The sequence below is a fragment of the Macaca fascicularis genome, chromosome 2 (assembly GCF_037993035.2).
Source record: "Macaca fascicularis isolate 582-1 chromosome 2, T2T-MFA8v1.1".
NCBI lineage: Eukaryota > Metazoa > Chordata > Mammalia > Primates > Cercopithecidae > Macaca > Macaca fascicularis.
In genome coordinates this window covers 182,361,755-182,381,663 of record NC_088376.1, presented here as the reverse complement: position 1 = coordinate 182,381,663, position 19,909 = coordinate 182,361,755, and the positions used below count along the sequence as shown (strand labels likewise).

At 37.4% G+C, this 19,909-nt stretch overlaps 1 protein-coding gene and 1 pseudogene across 1 annotated transcript in view; one reads left to right on the top strand and one right to left on the bottom strand.

Annotated features, from left to right (window-relative positions):
* Positions 1-19,909, top strand: part of ADGRG7 (adhesion G protein-coupled receptor G7) — a 71,412-nt gene that overhangs the window by 42,010 nt on the left and 9,493 nt on the right. The window contains exon 15 of the mRNA XM_005548295.5: positions 8,017-8,173. Coding sequence (XP_005548352.3) covers positions 8,017-8,173 — 157 coding nt within the window. The remainder of the gene's footprint in view (positions 1-8,016; positions 8,174-19,909) is intronic.
* Positions 4,554-5,514, bottom strand: LOC123571759 (glia maturation factor beta pseudogene; annotated as a pseudogene).

The following is a 19,909-nucleotide window of genomic DNA, read 5'->3' as shown; positions in this document are numbered from 1 at the left end:
TTTTACATGTATTGCTTGAATTACACAATAGCACTAAAATTTCTTTTTTTTTTTTTTTTTTTTTTTTTTTTTTTTTGAGATGGAGTCTTGCTTAGTCACCCAGGCTGGAGTGCGGTGGCGCGATCTCGGCTCACTGCAAGCTCCGCCTCCCGGGTTCTCGCCATTCTCCTGCCTCAGCCTCCCAAGTAGCTGGGACTACAGGCGCCCGCCACTACGCCCGGCTAGTTTTTTGTATTTTTAGTAGAGACGGGGTTTCACCGTGTTAGACAGGATGGTCTCGATCTCCCGACCTCGTGATCCGCCCGTCTCGGCCTCCCAAAGTGCTGGGATTACAGGCTTGAGCCACCGCGCCCGGCCTAAAATTTCTTTTTTATTTTATTTTATTATTAGTTTTTGAGACAGGGTCTTGCTCTGCCATCCAGGCTGGAGTGCAGTGGCACAATCACAGCTCACTGCAGCCTTGACTTCCTGAACTCATGTGATCCTCTCCCCTCAGCCTCCAGAGTAGCTGGGACTATAGGCACACACTACCATGCCCAGCTAATCTTTTTCTATTTTTTATAACGATGTAGTCTCTGTCAAAAAGAGGCTGGTCTGGAACTCCTGGGCTCAAGTGATCCTCCTCAATTGGTTTCCCAAAGTGCTGAGATTACAGGCGTAAGCCCAGTCTTAAATGTTTTAAATTAGTGGTAACCATACAAAAATTTGGAGAGCTCACTTAAAAATTAAATTTTCGGCAGGGTGCAATGGCTCATGCCTGTAATCCCAGAACTTTGGGAAGCCGAGGTGGGTGGATCACCTGAGCTTGGTAGTTTGAGACCAGCCTGACCAACATGGAGAAACCCTGTCTCTACTAAAAATACAAACTTAGCCAGGTGTGGTGGCACATGCCTGTAATCCCAACTACTTGGGAGGCTGAGGCAGGAGAATCGCTTTAACCCAGGAGGCGAAGGTTGTGGTGAGCCGAGGTTGCGCCATTGCACTCCAGCCTGGGCAACAAGAGCGAACTTCATCTCAAAAAAAAAAGAATTGAATTTTCTCTTGAAAAAATTGGAATATCTGGCCACTCTAAGCTGACATTCCCTGCAGGGGTCATGTGCTTTCTGATTTACCAGTTCACATCCATGCTGCTCTCTCCTTTCTATAACCTTTCTGGCTCCGAAAAGCATTTTCATTGTCATCCCTGCTATACAACAAGAGCACTCAGTTGGAGAGACAAAAAGCAGAAACTATTAAACACTTATACTCTACCCCTCCTGACCCCATCTCCATAGCATAAACTGATGGGAATACAGTGCTAATGAGACTATGAGTTCGGATTTAATTCTATAAGATTTTGCTCATATTTAAGTAGACTTAACAAATGCAAGCACATCTGTGAGCTTATAGCAAGCTTACAAATAGATCCACTTAGTGTGACCAGATGAGTAAAAGCCACCATCTTTAGTGGGACTATGTCTTTTGTTTCTTTTAATGCTAACATTTTATTTAAACCAGTACAAGCACCATGCTTAACAAAACACTGTCCAAAATAAACATGCAATATGAATTAGCAGAGATTGAAACCACAGCTTAAGAAGCTGTGCCAGTTGTTGGTTTTTTGAAATGATGACAGAGAACTGTTAAAATTCACAAGACTAAACCATTAATGTTTCCAGCCTCCTGCATGAGGTTATATTGGACCATCGAAATCAGCAGGAACTGCCCTGGCATGTTAATGATCTCAAACAATATTCAAGTAATTATATTTATATGAATTATACTCCAAAAAGCAAGAAAATACAATTTCTATCACAAGTTGACTGTATATGAGCACTGATTTGAAATGTCAAATGGCATAATAAAAACAAATTTCTCAAGAATATTCAGCTTGGGACCATTGATTTTAAGTGGCCTAGAAGATTATTACATTCTTTCAGAAACACAAAATAAGATTTGTCCAGAAATGTTTGAAACACATCCTCACAAAAGTTGTTAACGGCTCAAACTCTACAGATTCCAGTATTATCAGTTTATTGAACAAATAGGGAAAGCAACCATAGTAATAATACTTGAATTTATAGAATACAAATTACCCTCTGCTTCCACCAAATAACAGCATTTAAATTCTTATCAAAATATCTATTCATCACTTGTCCGCATATGGATTAATGACATTGCTCAGGTTTTAGAAGTAGTTCAAACATTTTTTAAGTACACCTTCCTTAATATCTGTATGGGTTGGGGGGAAACAGCCAAATTTAATTTGGCAATAAACTCCCCTAACTGGAAGTTTTTAGCTAAAGTGTCAGACAAGGATATAGTTTATGGCTACATATGACCCCGAAAATAGGAGGTCAAAGGGAGGGAAAAGTACTGACACACATTTTGGCACACAGATTATTTAGTAATGACAGTAAAAAAATTTAGCTACACGCTCTTAAACAACAGTATGTTTAACTGCACTCGGCATTTAGTAAACTTTTAGAACTAGACAATTTGAATGTTTATTTTAGAAGTCAGTTAAACTAAAGCAGTCAACCAACTTTTTTCCTAATATAATTGCATCAATACCAGAACAAAGTGATCACTATTCAAAACTCAGACATTTTGGAATTTCAGCATACTAACCTGAGAAGTTTTTTTCATATGTATTTTTTGTTGTCATGGAAGCCACACTAAATAATATTGTGATTACCAGTTGATTTTATTTTGACATTAGATGCTATGCAGAACTTATGCAGGGCCAACAATTTCAAAACTAACGCTGACTTAGAAGACCATGAAGGAGGGTCCCAGGAAAAAAGTTGCTGCCAAAAAGGAAAGAAAGATTAAAACTGAATGGGAATGGTTGCACCAGAAAGATACGGAATGTAAAAACTGGAATTATGAAACCTGGAGTTATTATTTGGGGAATGGTAGAAAAAAGACACTAAATAGGAAATATACTTGAAAAGAACAATGCAAACTTTAGTAAGATGAAAGGGAAATATATACAAATGTTTGAGAACACTTTAGACCATGGGATTTGTCAATCTCCCCATAGAACAGATGAAATAAAAATGTCCTACTGATCCTCTGACCTCAATCTGTTGTGTTGCAAAAAAGATGTTATTGACTAGGAGTCAGGCAAGCTCAAAAAAGCATGGTTTATCACAGCTCTTTGCTCCTGTTCAAGAGAGTAGGGGAACTAAAAGTTCTAATGTACGGCAGGTCAATATTATCTAACATTATGGAGGACCTCCAAATTTAAAAATAAACAAAACTAAAACATGCAAGACAAAATAAAGAACTTCATTTAAAAATACATTCTTGCGGCACTAGTTTCTCTTATTGCTGCAAACCGGGTGAAACAAAACCCCATTTCCTTCATTCAGAAATATTAAGAACACTCTCCACTCACTTGGATTACATTTGCATTTCTACAGAATTATATGCATGTTTTTCTCCAATATCAAAATACCTGTTTAAAGAATTGTTAAACTTCCTGGGTGAGTTTTCTCTCTCTCTGGAAATTGGAATAAAGAATCTTTTCCCACCGAGAACCAAAGCAAACACCTACTCTAGAACTTCCTCATCTCCAACTAACTTTCTGTTGCTTCCTGACTTCTAAATTAGTGGAGCCAAAGTTGGGAACAGAAGATGTTCTATTCAACATCATGAAAATTCCAACTATCTTTACTTCTCACAGAAACCTCAAAAATAAAATGCAAAGAGCACATGAATGGAAAACATGCCAAAATTTAAATTTTGCTAGTTTTGAGATGAGATGACTAAGATGTTCTTAATATAAGAATTAACTCACCAAATTTAGTTAGTCTTTAGATTCTCTAGACCTATTATCAAATTAATGTTCAGTGGTTACTTATATATTTGTTTCTACAAGTATGCCAAATAACAGAATCCTTGCTTTATGCCAAGAATACCATCATCTAACAAGACTGGTTTAGTTAACTCTTCAGGCAGCCAGTTCAGAATATCTTCTGACATTTAGGATATAAGACGTGATATTATTGTTTTAACGTTATTAACTATGGACTAAGTTTAAAGATAATTTTTTCCTATGGCACAAAACTAATCACAATATACCCAAAATTATAACTCTCGACTGCCATATACTCACCAATGCAAGCAGATAGTTGGAATTTTTAAAATATGAAGTTGATTTTATTATAAATTTCAGATATACACATTAGAAAATTATTTTATTTGGAATCTTTAAAAAAGTATTAATTTCACAAAATCTGGAATACTGGCAGTGTAAAAGTCTTAAACTAACTTTAAAGCTAACAAATCAAAGGCACATTATTAATACATTTAAAATAATTAGTGTTCATTAGTGACATTAAGTGGTGCTTTATAAATGAAGTGTTATTAACCTAGATGCAAAACTGTTTAGAAATGACATAAAAGGAATGAAGCCCTTGATTATTACAACCCACCAATTTCTAAGACTAAGATGCTATTTTCCATAAGGAGATAAGCTAACAGTCATAATTCTATCATAAAATCTAACTCCCCAACCTTAAAAATTAGTGATTGATGAACATAGTTTCTAGATTTGATTAAAAAGATACAGGAAACCAAACAAGATACAGAACTGATCAGTGTACTTGTGATGCAGGTTACACTACAGTCAATTATTCATGGCTCAATACTGGGCCACTCAAGTCTTTGACCCCAAATTAATTTCAATGATTTGACAAGTGATAATACGCTATTTTCATAAATAAACTGCTAATATCCAGTATTTGTCAAAAGGAGGCAACTGTTGTCTCTTACAATCTAATATATCCACATTCCAATAGTGTCTGTAAATAATAACTTCTGAATCATAAGTTATAGAAATTAGTCACAAGAGTGCAAAAAGTCCCTGGAGAAAAGTAATCCACCTAACAATTACCAATACAAGGAAACACCATACAAAGGTTCATTACTATGAAGATGATTTCCTCTTGGTTCAAACTTTGCACAAATGAAGAATTTTTCTTTACTGCAGAAAACAGACTGTAAGTAATGCATTTTTAGACACAAATAAATATTGATGTATGGTTCCAGTATGGCCAGGTTAATACATAAATACTTTGGAAACACAGAAGTTCACATTAGTGGAAAAATCCAAGTTTATCACTTAACCATTCTTCAGTTAGGTCTTCCATATTTCTTATTTCAAATACCTTGGTTAGTTCAGCTCTCTGGACTAGCTTATTCTTACTCCCAGCATACATCATCTGTTGTTCAGGCTTACGTCCAACAGAACTGGAGAAAATAAAGCACAAAGGATATGGAACTCTCCCATCCATTATGTTGATATTTATAACTATGCACAATGAAGTGAGGTTGTCGTTCAGGCAGTTCATCTTTAAGTTCATCTGGTGAAATACCCTCCAGCTCCTTATCCAGTACTACCCGGCGTTTATCCTTGTCAGTTTTCATTATAATAGCAGCATTGTTCATTTCTTTGTGAAAATGAAACTTTCTCAGCTTTTCCACTAAATCTTCAGCAACATTACAAACCACCAAAGACTCACTCATTTCCTTTCAGGCTGTCAGCGGCCTGTTGCCTTCACTTGGGCACCTTTTTCTAGTGGGACTATATCTGAAATATGTACTTTACAGATCTAGGGTAAGTATCATTCTTCCTGTGTGAATGGTAGTTCACATTCAGGAGAAATATGGTAAAAACTATTATCACTGATAAACATTAAAAGTATGTTTACTGAACATAAGTGGTGAGAGTGGAAAGAAAAAATAGTATGTTTAATAGCAATGCAGAAAAACCTTGGTAAAGGCTTCTTTACCTAATTGCGCATTAGGACATATTTCCTTCATACAAAAATTATCATGTTTGGCCAGATACCAATTAAATTTGCATTGCTAAATTTTGACTGATAGACTGTGGTTCATAAATTGGCCTAGTTATAATGGCAAGCAGACTGTGATTTAATTATTTAACAAATAACTTTCATGTGTTCAGTAGCTACATAACAAATTGCCCCAAAACTTAATGGTGAAGAATGACAAATGTTTATTATTTGCCATGAGTTCAGTGTTGGCTGGGTAGTTCTGTCTTGACTGGCTTGGATGCTTATTAATGATCTAGGATGACTCACCTTTTTTTTTTTTTTTTTTTTTTTGAGATGGAGTCTCACTCTGTCACCCAGGCTGGAGTACAGTGGTGTGATCTTGGCTACTGTAACCTCCGCCTCCTGGGTTCAAGCAATTCTTTGCCACAGACCCCAGAGTAGCTAGGATTACAGGCGTCTACCACCACACCTGGCTAATTTTTTTTTATTATTATATTTTAAGTTCTGGGTTACATGTGCAGAATGTGCGGTTTTGTTACATAGGTAGACACGTGCCCTGGTGGTTTGCTGCATCCGTTAACCCATCACCTACAGTAGGTATTTCTCCTAATGTTATCCCTCCCCTCCCCCCTCACCACCTGACAGGCTCCAGTGTGTGATGTTCCCCTCCCTCTGTCCATGTGATCTCACTGTTCACCTCCCACTTATGAGTGAGAACATGCAGTGTTTGGTTTTCTGTTCTTGTGACAGTTTGCTGAGAATGATGGTTTCCAGCTTCATCCATGTCCACGCAAAGGACATGAACTTATCATTTTTTATGGCTGTGTAGTATTCCATGGTGTATACATGCCACATTTTCTTAATCCAGTCTACCATTGATGGACATTTGGGTTGGTTCCAAGTCTTTGCTGTTGTGAATAGTGCCGCAATAAACATACGTGTGCATGTGTCTTCATGTGTCTTTATTGTAGAATGATTTATAATCCTTTGGGCATATGCCCAGTAATGGGATGGCTGGGTCAAATGGTATTTCTAGTTCTAGATCCTTGAGGAAGCGCCACACTATCTTCCACAATGGTTGAATTAATTTACACTCCCACCAACAGTGTAAAAGTGTTTCAGGCGCCACTGTGGTATGGGGGAAAAAAAAAAGAGCTCTGTAGCTAGTTCGGTGACTGCCCAATTGGCCGCCCAGTTTTGTGCTTAACACCCAGGGCCTTGGTTGGGCAGGAACTAGAGGGAATCTCCTGGTTTGCGGGTTTGGAAGCCTGTGGGACAAGCGCAGTATCAGTGCGGGAGTTCCTCAGGCTCAGACCCTCAAGGCTTCCCTTCCCCTTGCGCTTCCCAGGAGAGGCAACACCCACCTTGCTCCAGCTGGCCCTCTGTGGGCTGCATCCATTGTCCAATGAGTCCCGGTGAGATGAACCAGGTACCTCCGTTGAAAATGCAGAAATCAGCCGCCTTCTGCGTCAGTCTCGCTGGGAGCTGCAGAACGGTGCTGTTCCTATTCGGCCGTCTTGAATCCTTCATGACTCACTTTTATGTCTGGTGGTTGGTGTTTGGTTGGTTTGAGTAGCAACTGCTCAGTTGGGAAAGCTCATCTCTGCTCCATATAGTCTCTCATCTGCCATTAAACCAGTCCAGGCTTCTTAACATAGTGGTCTCAGGGTTCTAAAGAGGTGTGAGGGAAGGCAAATTAATAAACAGATGCTTTCAAGTCTCTACTTGATAAATTTGCTGATGTTCCACTGGTCAAAGTAAGTCACATGGCCAAGCCCACGATCCAGGGGCATAGACTTTCCATAAGAGGAAGAAGATCACTCTGCATCTAACTAACCTTACTCTCCCACATCAACCTAAGGCTCAGGAAGGTCCAAGGTGCCAAAAAAGGGGATTCTTCCATTGGCTGATCTGTAGTAATACTCACAACATTGAAATTCCATTTCAATGAAGAAGTTGGTTCTTGAAATTTGCCTGCTGTGGTATTAAGGAGCTGTGTTTGCCTGAAGTTGTAAACAAGTATCAATGTAGTCAAAATAAAGCTTGCTAAATCAGATTTTCTCCAGAGTGATGTAAGACTTAGCATCATTTTTCCACCTGGGGCTTAATATTGTTAAGTGAACAATGTGTATGGGCAGCTGAATATGCATTCTAAATAGGAGAGTAATAATGATGTTGATGAGTAAAACCCTAATGAACTACATTATTTTTCTTGTTTTCTTTCACCTAGCACAAAAAAAGTTTCATCCATGAGGAAGATTGTTAGCACATTATCTGTTGCAGTTGTTTTTGGAATTACCTGGATTCTGGCGTACCTGATGCTAGTTAATGATGATAGCATCAGGATCATCTTCAGCTACATTTTCTGCCTTTTCAACACTACACAGGTATGGTGTGGATTAGAGTGAAAGTAGCAGAACATGCGGTGGTGGAGATATCACCTTGACCCATTCCTTAGTTACCTTTAAGAGACTATTTTTAAAAAACTAGTGGGTACATAGTAGGTGTATATATTTATGGAGTACAAGAGATATTTTGATACTGGCATAAAATGTATAATAATTACTTCAGGATAAAAGGGGTACCCATATCCTCAAGCATTTGCTCTTTCTTTGTGTTACAAACAATCAAATCACACTCTTAGTTATTTAAAAATATACAATTAAATTATTATTGACTGGCTGGGCGTGGTGGCTTATGGCCTATAATCCCAGCACTTTGAGAGGGCAAGATGGGTGGATTGCCTGAGGTCAGGAGTTCAAGACCAGTCTAGCCAACATGGTGAAACCCCATCTCTACTAAAAATACAAAAAAATTAGCTGGGTATGGTGGCATGCGCCTGTAATCCCAGCTACTTGGGAGGCTGAGGCAGGGGAATTGCTTGAACCAGGGAGGTGTAGGTTGCAATGAGCTAAGATCACCCACTGCACTTCAGCCTGGGCGACAGAGGGAAATTCTATCTCAAAAAAAATTATTGACTATAATCACCCTGTTGTGCTGTCAAATACTAGATCTTATTCATTCTAACTATATTTTTGTACCCATACCCATTAACCATTCCCACTTTCCCTTCCCCTCACTGTAATTCCCAGCCTCTGGTAACACTCATTCTACTCTCAATCTCCAGGATTTCAATTTTTTAAACTCTTTAGGTCCCAAATAAGTGAGAATGTGCAAAGTTTGACTTTCTGTGCCTGGTTTATTTCACTTAACGTAATGACCTCCAGTTTCATCCATGTTGTTACAAATGACAGGATCTCATTCTTTTTAATGGCTGAATAGTACTCCATTGTGTATATGTACTGCATTATCTTTATCCATTTGTCTGTTGATGGATACTCAGTTTGCTTCCAAGTCTTGGCTATTATGAATAGTGCTGTGAAAAACATGGGAGTGCAGATTTCTTTTCTTTTGAATATATATCTAGCAGTGGGATTGCTGGATCATATGGTATTTCTATTTTTAGTTTTTTTTTATTATTATACTTTAAGTTCTGGGGTACATGTGCAGAACATGCCAGTTTGTTACATAGGTATACATGTGCCATGGTGGTTTGTTGCACCCATCAGCCCATCATCTACATTAGGTATTTCTCCTAATGCTATCCCTCCCCTAGCCCCCAACTCCCCAATAGGCCCCAGTATGTGATGTTCCCCTCCCTGTGTCCACATGTTCTCATTGTTCAGCTACCACTTATGAGTGAGAACATGCAGTGTTTGGTTTTCTGTTCTTGTGTTAGTCTGCTGAGAATGATGGTTTCCAGTTTAATCCATGTCCATGCAAAGACATGAACTCATCCCTTTTCATGGCTGCATAGTATTCCATGGTGTATATGTGCCACATTTTCTTTATCCAGTCTGTCATTGATGGGCATTTGGGTTGGTTCCAAGACTTTGCTACTGTGAATAGTGCCGCAATAAACATACATGTGCATGTGTCTTTATAGTAGAATAATTTATAATTCTTTGGGTATATACCCAGTAATGGGATTGTTGGGTCAAGTGGTATTTCTGATTCTAGATCCTGAGGAATCGCCACACTGTCTTCAACAATGGTTGAACTAATTTACACTCCCACCAACAGTGTAGAAGTGTTCCTATTTCTTCACATCTTCTCCAGCATCTGTTGTTTCCTGACTTTCTGATGATTGCCATTCTAACTGGTGTGAGATGGTATCTCATTGTGGTTTTGATTTGCATTTCTCTAATGACCAGTGCTGATGAACTTTTTTTTTTCATATATTTGTTGCCTTCATAAATGTCTTTCTTTGAGAAGTGTCTGTTCATATCCTTTGCCCACTTTTTGATGGGGCTGTTTGTTTTATTCTTGTAAATTTGTTTAAGTTCTTTGTAGATTCTGGGTATTAGCCATTTGTCAGATGGATAGATTATAAAAATTTTCTCCCATTCTGTAGGTTGCTGCCTGTTCACTCTGATGATAGTTTCTTTTGCTGTGCAGAAGCTCTTTAGTTTAATTAGATCCCATTTGTCTATTTTGGCTTTTGTTGCCATTGCTTTTGGTGTTTTAGTCATGAAGTCTTTGCCCATGCCTATGTCCTGAATGGTATTGCCTAGGTTTTCTTCTAGGATTGTTATGGTTTTAGGTCTTACATTTAAGTCTTTAATCATCTTGAGTTAATATTTTGTATAAGGTATAAAGAAGAGGTCCAGTTTCAGTTTTCTGCATATGGCTAGTCAGTTTTCCCAACACCATTTTTTGTTTTATTTTATTTTTATTTATTTATTTATTTATTTATTTATTTTATTATTATACTTTAAGTTCTAGGGTACATGTGCATAACGTGCAGATTTGTTACATATGTATACTTGTGCCATGTTGGTGTGCTGCACCCATCAACTTGTCAGCACCCATCAACTCATCATTTACATCAGGTATAACTCCCAATGCAATCCCTCCCTCCTCCCCCCTCCCCATAATAGGCTCCGGTGTGTGATGTTCCCCTTCCCGAGTCCAGGTGATCTCATTGTTCAATTCCCACCTATGAATGAGAACATGCGGTGTTTGGTTTTCTGTTCTTGCGATAATTTGCTGAGAATGGTGGTTTCCAGCTGCATCCATGTACCTACAAAGGACACAAACTCATCCTTTTTTATGGTTGCATAGTATTCCATGGTGTATATGTGCCACATTTTCTTAATCCAGTCTGTCACTGATGGACATTTGGGTTGATTCCAAGTCTTTGCTATTGTGAATAGTGCCGCAGTGAACATACGTGTGCATGTCTCTTTATAGCAGCATGATTTATAATGCTTTGGGTATATACCCAGTAATGGGATGGCTGGGTCATATGGTACTTCTAGTTCTAGATCCTTGAGGAATCGCCATACTGTTTTCCATAATGGTTGAACTAGTTTACAATCCCACCAACAGTGTAAAAGTGTTCCTATTTCTCCACATCCTCTCCAGCACCTGTTGTTTCCTGACTTTTTAATGATTGCCATTCTAACTGGTGTGAGATGGTATCTCATTGTGGTTTTGATTTGCATTTCTCTGATGGCCAGTGATGATGAGCATTTTTTCATGTGTCTGTAGGCTGTATGCATATCTTCTTTTGAGAAATGTCTGTTCATATCCTTTGCCCACTTTTTGATGGGGTTGTTTGTTTTTTTCTTGTAAATTTGTTTGAGTTCTTTGTAGGTTCTGCATATTAGCCCTTTGTCAGATGAGTAGATTGCAAAAATCTTCTCCCATTCTGTAGGTTGCCTTTTCACTCTGATGGTAGTTTCTTTTGCTGTGCAGAAGCTCTTTAGTTTAATTATATCCTATTTGTCAATTTTGGCTTTTGTTGCCGTTGCTTTTGGTGTTTTAGACATGAAGTCCTTGCCCATGCCTATGTCCTGAATGGTATTACCTAGGTTTTCTTTTAGGGTTTTTATGGTGTTAGGTCTAACATTTAAGTCTCTAATCCATCTTGAATTAATTTTCGTATAAGGAGTAAAGGAAAGGATCCAGTTTCAGCTTTCTACTTACGGCTAGCCAATTTTCCCAGCACCTTTTATTAAATAGAGAATCCTTTCCCCATTTCTTGTTTTTCTCAGGTTTGTCAAAGATCAGATAGCTGTAGATGTGTGGTGTTATTTCTGAGGGCTCTCTTCTGTTCCATTGGTCTATATCTCTGCTTTGGTACCAGTACCATGCTGTTTTGGTTACTGTAGCCTTGTAGTATTGTTTGAAGTCAGGTAGTATGATGCCTCCAGCTTTGTTCTTTTGACTTAGGATTGTCTTGGCAATGCGGGCTCTTTTTTGGTTCCATATGAACTTTAAAGCAGTTTTTTTCCAATTATGTGAAGAAACTCATTGGTAGCTTGATGGGGATGGCATTGAATCTATAAATTACCTTGGGCAGTGTGGCCATTTTCATGATATTGATTCTTCCTATCCATGAGCATGGTATGTTCTTCCATTTGTTTGTGTCCTCTTTTATTTCACTGAGCAGTGGTTTCTAGTTCTCCTTGAAGAGGTCCTTTACATCCCTTGTAAGTTGGATTCCTAGTTATTTTATTCTCTTTGAAGTAATTGTGAATGGAAGTTCATTCATGATTTGGCTCTCTGTTTGTCTGTTACTGGTGTATAAGAATGCTTGTGATTTTTGCACATTAATTTTGTGTCCTGAGACTTTGCTGAAGTTGCTTATCAGCTTAAGGAGATTTTGGGCTGAGATGATGGAGTTTTCTAAATATACAATCGTGTCATCTGCAAACAAGGACAATTTGACTTCTTCTTTTCCTAACTGAATACCCTTGATTTCTTTCTCTTGCCTGATTGCCCTAGCCAGAACTTCCAACACTATGTTGAATAGGAGTGGTGAGAGAGGGCATCCCTGTCTTGTGCCCATTTTCAAAGGGAATGCTTCCAGTTTTTGCCCATTCAGTATGATATTGGCTGTGGGTTTGTCATAAATAGCTCTTATTATTTTGAGGTACGTTCCATCAATACCGAATTTATCGAGAGTTTTTAGCATGAAGGCCTGTTGAATTTTGTCAAAGGCCTTTTCTGCATCTATTGAGATAATCATGTGGTTTTTGTCATTGGTTCTGTTTATAACTGGATTACGTTTATTGATTTGCATATGTTGAACCAGCCTTGCATCCCAGGGATGAAGCCCACTTGATCATGGTGGATAAGCTTTCAGATGCACTGCTGGATTCGGTTTGCCAGTATTTTATTGAGGATTTTTGCATTGATGTTCATCAGCGATATTGGTCTAAAATTCTCTTTTTTTGTTTTGTCTCTGCTACGTTTTAGTATCAGGATGATGTTGGCCTCCTAAAATGAGTTAGGGAGAATTCTCTCTCTTTCAATTGTTTGAAATAGTTTTAGAAGGAATGGTACCAGCTCCTCTTTGTACCTCTGATAGAATTCAGCTGTGAATCCCTCTGGTCCTGGACTTTTACTTTTTTTTGATTGGTAGGCTATTAATTAATGCCTCAGTTTCAGAACTTGTTATTGGTCTATTCAGGGATTTGATTTCTTCCTGGTTTAGACTTGGGAGGGTGTATGTATCCAGGAAATTATCCATTTCTTCTAGATTTTCTAGTTTATTTGCGTAGAGGTGTTTATAGTATTCTCTGATGGTAGTTTGTATTTCTGTGGGGTTGGTGGTGATATCCCCTTTATCATTTTTTATTGCATCTGTTTGATTCTTCTCTCTTTTCTTCTTTATTAGTCTTGCTAGCGGTCTATCAATTTTGTTGATCTTTTCAAAAATCCAACTCGTGGATTCATTGATTTTTTGGAGGGTTTTTTGTCTCTATCTCCTTCAGTTCTGCTCTGATCTTAGTTATTTCTTGCCTTCTGCTAGCTTTTGAATGTGTTTGCTCTTGCTTCTCTAGTTCTTTTAATTGTAGTGTTGGAGTGTCAATTTTAGATCTTTCCTGCTTTCTCTTGTGGGCATTTAGTGCTATAAATTTCCCTCTACACACTGCTTTAAATGTGTCCCAGAGATTCTGGTATGTTGTATCTTTGTTCTCATTGGTTTCAAAGAACATCTTTATTTCTGCCTTCATTTCGTTATGTACCCAGTAGTCATTCAGGCGCAGGTTGTTCAGTTTCCATGTAGTTGAGCGGTTTTGATTGAGTTTCTTAGTCCTGAATTCTAGTTTGGTTGCACTGTGGTCTGAGAGACAGTTTGTTATAATTTCTGTTCTTGTACAGTTGCTGAGGAGTGCTTTACTTCCAATTATGTGGTCAATTTTGGAATAAGTGCGATGTGGTGCTGAGAAGAATGTATATTCTGTTGATTTGGGGTGGAGAGTTCTGTAGATGTCTATTAAGTCCGGTTGGTGCAGAGATGAGTTCAATTCCTGGATATCCTTGTTAACTTTCTGTCTCGTTGATCTATCTAATGTTGGCAGTGGGGTGTTGAAGTCTCCCATTATTATTGTATGGGAGTCTAAGTCTCTTTGTAAGTCTCTAAGGACTTGCTTTATGAATCTGGGTGCTCCTGTATTGGGTGCATATATATTTAGGATAGTTAGCTCTTCTTGTTGAATTGATCCCTTTACCATTATGTAATGGCCTTCTTTGTCTCTTTTGATCTTTGATGGTTTAAAGTCTGTTTTATCAGAGACTAGGATTGCAACGCCTGCTTTTTTTTTGTTCTCCATTTGCTTGGTAGCTCTTCCTCCATCCGTTTATTTTGAGCCTATGTGTGTCTCTGCATGTGAGATGGGTCTCCTTAATACAGCAAACTGCTGGGTCTTGACTTTTTATCCAGTTTGCCAGTCTGTGTCTTTTAATTGGACCATTTAGTCCATTTACATTTAAGGTTAATATTGTTATGTGTGAACTTCATCCTGTCATTATGATATTAACTGGTTATTTTGCTCGTTAGTTGATGCAGTTTCTTCCTAGGCTCGATGGTCTTTACATTTTGGCATGTTTTTGCAATGGCTGGTACCAGTTGTTCCTTTCCATGTTTAGTGCTTCCTTCAGGGTCTCTTGCAAGGCAGGCCTGGTGGTGACAAAATCTCTAAGCATTTGCTTATCTGTAAAGGATTTTATTTCTCCTTCACTTATGAAACTTAGTTTGGCTGGATATGAAATTCTGGGTTTAAAATTCTTTTCTTTAAGAATGTTGAATATTGGCCCCCACTCTCTTCTGGCTTGTAGAGTTTCTGCCGAGAGATCTGCTGTTAGTCTGATGGGCTTCCTTTTGTGGGTAACCTGACCTTTCTCTCTGGCTGCCCTTAACAGTTTTTCCTTCATTTCAACTTTGGTGAATCTGACAGTTATGTGTCTTGGAGTTGCTCTTCTCGAGGAGTATCTTTGTGGTGTTCTCTGTATTTCCTGAATTTGAATGTAGGCCTGCCTTACTAGGTTGGGGAAGTTCTCCTGTATGATATCCTGCAGAGTGTTTTCCAACTTGGTTCCATTTTCCCCCTCACTTTCAGGCACCCCAATCAGACGTAGATTTGGTCTTTTCACAGAATCCCATACTTCTTGAAGGCTTTGTTCATTTCTTTTTCCTCTTTTTTCTTTAGACTTCTCTTCTCGCTTCATTTCATTCATTTGATCCTCAATTGCTGATACTCTTTCTTCCAGTTGATCGAGTCGGTTACTGAAGCTTGTGCATTTGTCACGTATTTCACATACCTTGTAAGTTGTATTCCTATATATTTTATTCTCTTTGTAGCAATTGTGAATGGGAGTTCACTCATGATTTGGCTCTCTGTTTATCTGTTCTTGGTATATAGGAATGCTTGTTATTTTTACACAGTGATTTTGTATCCTGAGACATTGCTCAAGTTGCTTATCAGCTTAAGGAGATTTTTGGGCTGAGATGATGGGGTTTTCTAAATATACAATCATGTCATCTGCAAACAGAGACAATTTGACTTCCTCTTTTCTTATTTGAATAGCCTTTATTTCTTTCTATTGCCTGATTGCCCTGGTCAGAACTTCCAACACTGTGTTGAATAGGAGTGGTGAGAGAGGGCATCCCTGTCTTGTGCCAGTTTTCAAAGGGAATGCTTCCAGTTTTTGCCCATTCAGTATGATATTGACTGTGGGTTTGTCATAAATAGCTCTTATTATTTTGAGATGTGTTTCATCAATACCTAGTTTATTGAGAGTTTTTAGCATGATGGGGTGTTGAATTTTGTCGAAGGTCTTTTCTACATCTATTGAGATAATCATGTGGTTTTTGTCATTGGTTCTGTTTATGTGATGGATTACATTTATTGATTTGCACATGTTGAACCAGCCTTGCATACCAGGGATGAAGCTGACCTGATCATGGTGGATAAGCTTTTTGATGTGCTGCTGGATTCTGTTTGCCAGTATTTTATTGAGGATTTTCACATCGATGTTCCTTAGGGGTATTGGCCTGAAATTTTCTTTTTTTGTTGTGTCTCTGCTACGTTTTAGTATCAGGATGATGTTGGCCTCCTAAAATGAGTTAGGGAGAATTCTCTCTCTTTCAATTGTTTGAAATAGTTTTAGAAGGAATGGTACCAGCTCCTCTTTGTACCTCTGATAGAATTCAGCTGTGAATCCGTCTGGTCCTGGACTTTTACTTTTTTTTGATTGGTAGGCTATTAATTAATGCCTCAGTTTCAGAACTTGTTATTGGTCTATTCAGGGATTTGATTTCTTCCTGGTTTAGACTTGGGAGGGTGTATGTGTCCAGGAACTTATTCATTTCTTCTAGTTTATTTGCATAGGGGTTTTTATAGTGAACTCTGATGGTAGTTTGTATTTTTGTGGGATCAGTGATGATATCCCCTTTACCATTTTTTACCATGTCTGTTTGATTCTTCTCTCTTTTCTTCTTCTTCTTCTTCTTTTTTTTTTTTTAGACAGAGTCTCGGTCTGTCATCCAGGCTGGAGTACAATTGTGCAACCACAGCTCACTGCAACCTCTGCCTCCTGGGTTCAAGATATTCTCCTGCCTCAACCTCCCAAGTATCTGGGATTACAGGCATGCACAGTCACGCCTGGCTAATTTTTGTAGTTTTAGTAGAGATGGGGTTTCACCATGGTGGTCAGGCTAGTCCCGAACTCCTGACCTCATGATCCACCCGCCTTGGTCTCCCAAAGTGTTGGGATTATAGGCGTGAGCCACTGCGCCTGTCCTCTTTTCTTCTTTATTAGTCTGGCTAGTGATCTATCTTTTCAAAAAACCAGCTCCTGTATTCATTGAGTTTTAAAAGGGTTTTTCGTGTCTATCTCCTTTGGTTCTGCTCTGATCTTAGTTATTTCTTGTCTTCTGCTAGCTTTTGAATTTGTTTGCTCTTGCTTCTCTAGTTCTTTTAATTGGCATAAGTTGCTCGTAGTAGGCACTAATGATCCTTTAAATTTCTGTGGTATCAGTTGTTATGTCTCCTTTTTCATCTCTGATCTTATTTGTTTGGGTCTTCTCCCCTTTTTTCTTAGTTAGTCTGACTAAATGTCAATTTTTTTTATCTTTTAAAATAACTTTTTGTTTCATCAATCTTTCATTTTCTTCATTTCAATTTCACTTATTTCTACTGTGCTCTTTATTATTCATTTTCTTCTACTAATTTTGGTTTTGATTTGCTCTTGCTGTTCTAGCTCCTTAAGATGCATCATTAGGTTGTTTATTTGAAGCTTTTCTGTTTTTTTTAAATGTGGGCACTTATTACAATAAACTTTCCTCTTAGTACTGCTTTCACTGTGTCCCATAAGTCTTGGTATGTTGTGCTTCCATTTTTATTTGTTTCAAGACATTTTTCAACTTTCCTTTTAATTTCTTTCTTGACTCATTGGTAATTGAGGAGCATATCATTGAGTTTCTATGTGTTTGTATAGTTTCCAAAATACCTCTCGTTATTGATTTCTAGTTTTACTGTGTTGTGGTCAGAGAAGATACTTGATATAATTTCATTTTTTTGAATTTTTAAATATTTGTTTTATGTTTTAACATATGGTCTATCTTTGAGAATGATCCACATGCTGAGGAGAAGGCTGTGTATTCTGCAGCCATTGGATGAAATGTTCTATAATTACTATTAGGCCCATTTAGTCTATAGTGCAGAGTAATTCTGATATTTCTTTGTTGATTTTCTGTCTGGAAGATCATCCAATGCTGAAAATAGGGTGTTGAAATCTCTAGCTATTGTTGTATTAGGGCATATATCTCTCATTAGCTCTAATAATATTTTATTTATATATATGTATCGGACATATATATGTATGTATTTATATATGTATTTATATATGTGCATATATACATATATGTATATATTTATATGTGTGTATATACACATATATGTATATACACATATATATTTATGTATTTATATATATATTTGGCATATATATATTTACAATTGTTATATCCTCTTGCTGAATTGACCTTTTTAATCATTGTATACTGAACTTTTTTCTTTCTTTTTACAGTTTTTGTCTTGAAATCTATTTTTTCTAAGTATAGCTATTTCTGCTCTTTTTTGGTTTCTGTGGAGTATCTTTCTTCACCCGTTTATTTTCAGTCTATGTGTGTCTTTATAGGTGGTTTGTTTCTTGTAGGCAACATATCATTGGGTCTTGTTTTTTCCTTCATTCAGCCACTCTTTTGATTGCGGAATTTAGTTCAGTTGTGTTATTGTGTTATTATTGATACGTAATGACTTACTCTGCCATTTTGTTTCTTGTTTTCTGGTCTCCTCTTCCTTCTTTTGTGTCTTCCTTTTAGTGAAGATGATTTTCTTTGGTGACATGTTTTAACTCTTTGCTTTTTATTTTTTGTGTATCTATTGTATGTTTTTTGATTTGAGGTTGCCACAAGTCTTGCAAATAATATTTTATAACCCATTATTTTGAGCTGATGACAACACTGATTGCATAAACTAACAAACAAGCAAATAAAAAAACAATAAAACCTCTATAACTTTTTGTTTTTTCTATTTATATCTTATTATACTGTCTTGAGAAGTTGCTATAGTTATTATTTTGATATGTTCATCTTTTAGTCTTTCTGCTCAAGATATAAGTAGTTTGTACACCACATCATAGTGTTACAATATTCTATTTTTTCTGTGTACTTACTAATACCAGTGAGTTTTGTACTTTAAGATAATTTCTTATTGCTCATTTTCTTTCAGATTGAAGAGCTCCTTTTAACATTTCTTGTAGGACAGGTCTGGTGTTGATGAAATCCCTCAGGTTTTGTTTGTCTGGGAAAATCTCTATTTCTCCTTCATGCTTAAAGGATATTTTCACCAGATGTGCTATTTTAAGCCAGAAGTTTTTTTCCTTCATCACTTTAAATATGTCATGTCACTCTCTCTTAGGGTATAAGGTTTCCACTGGGAAGGCTGCTGCCAAACAAATTGAAGCTCCTTTGTATATTATTTGTTTATTTTCTCTTGCTGCTTTTAGGATCCTTTCTTTATCGTTGATCTTTGGGAATTTTGTTATTATATCTTCAAGTTGTATTATTGGGGTCTAATCTGAATGGTGTTCTGTAATCTTCTTGTACTTGAGTATTGATAGCTTTCTCTAGGTTTGGGAAGTTCTCTGTTATTATTTCTTTGAATAAACTTTCTACACTAACCTCTTTCTGTACCTCCCTTTTGGGCTAATAGCTCTTAGACTTTTCCTTTAGGGGCTATTTTCTAGATCTCGTGGGCATGCATCATTAATTTTTATTCCTTTTTCTTCTGTCTCCTCTGACTGTGTATTTTCAAATAGCCTGTCTTCAAGCTCACTCATTCTTTCTTTTGCTTGATTAATTCTGCTGTTAAGAGACTCTGATGCTTTCTTCAGTATATGTCAGTTTCATTTTTCAGCTCCAGAATTTCTGCTTAATTCTTTTTAGTTATTTCAATCTCTTTGTTAAATTTATTTGATAGGATTCTGAATTTTGTCTCTATGTTATCTTGAATTTTTGTTGTGCTTCCTCAAAATAGCTATTTTGAATTCCCTGTCTGAAAGGTCACATATCTCTGTCCCTCTGGGATTGGTCACTGGTGCCTTCTTTTTTATCTATTTACTTATTTTTTGGTGAGGCCATGTTTTCCTGGATGCTCTAGATGCTTAGGTATATAGTAACAATAGGGTTGGACCACTTTAGTCCCTCTTCTTAGAGTAGGAGAGTTTTTTTGTCAAGTAGCTGGATTGGGACACATATTCTTTTC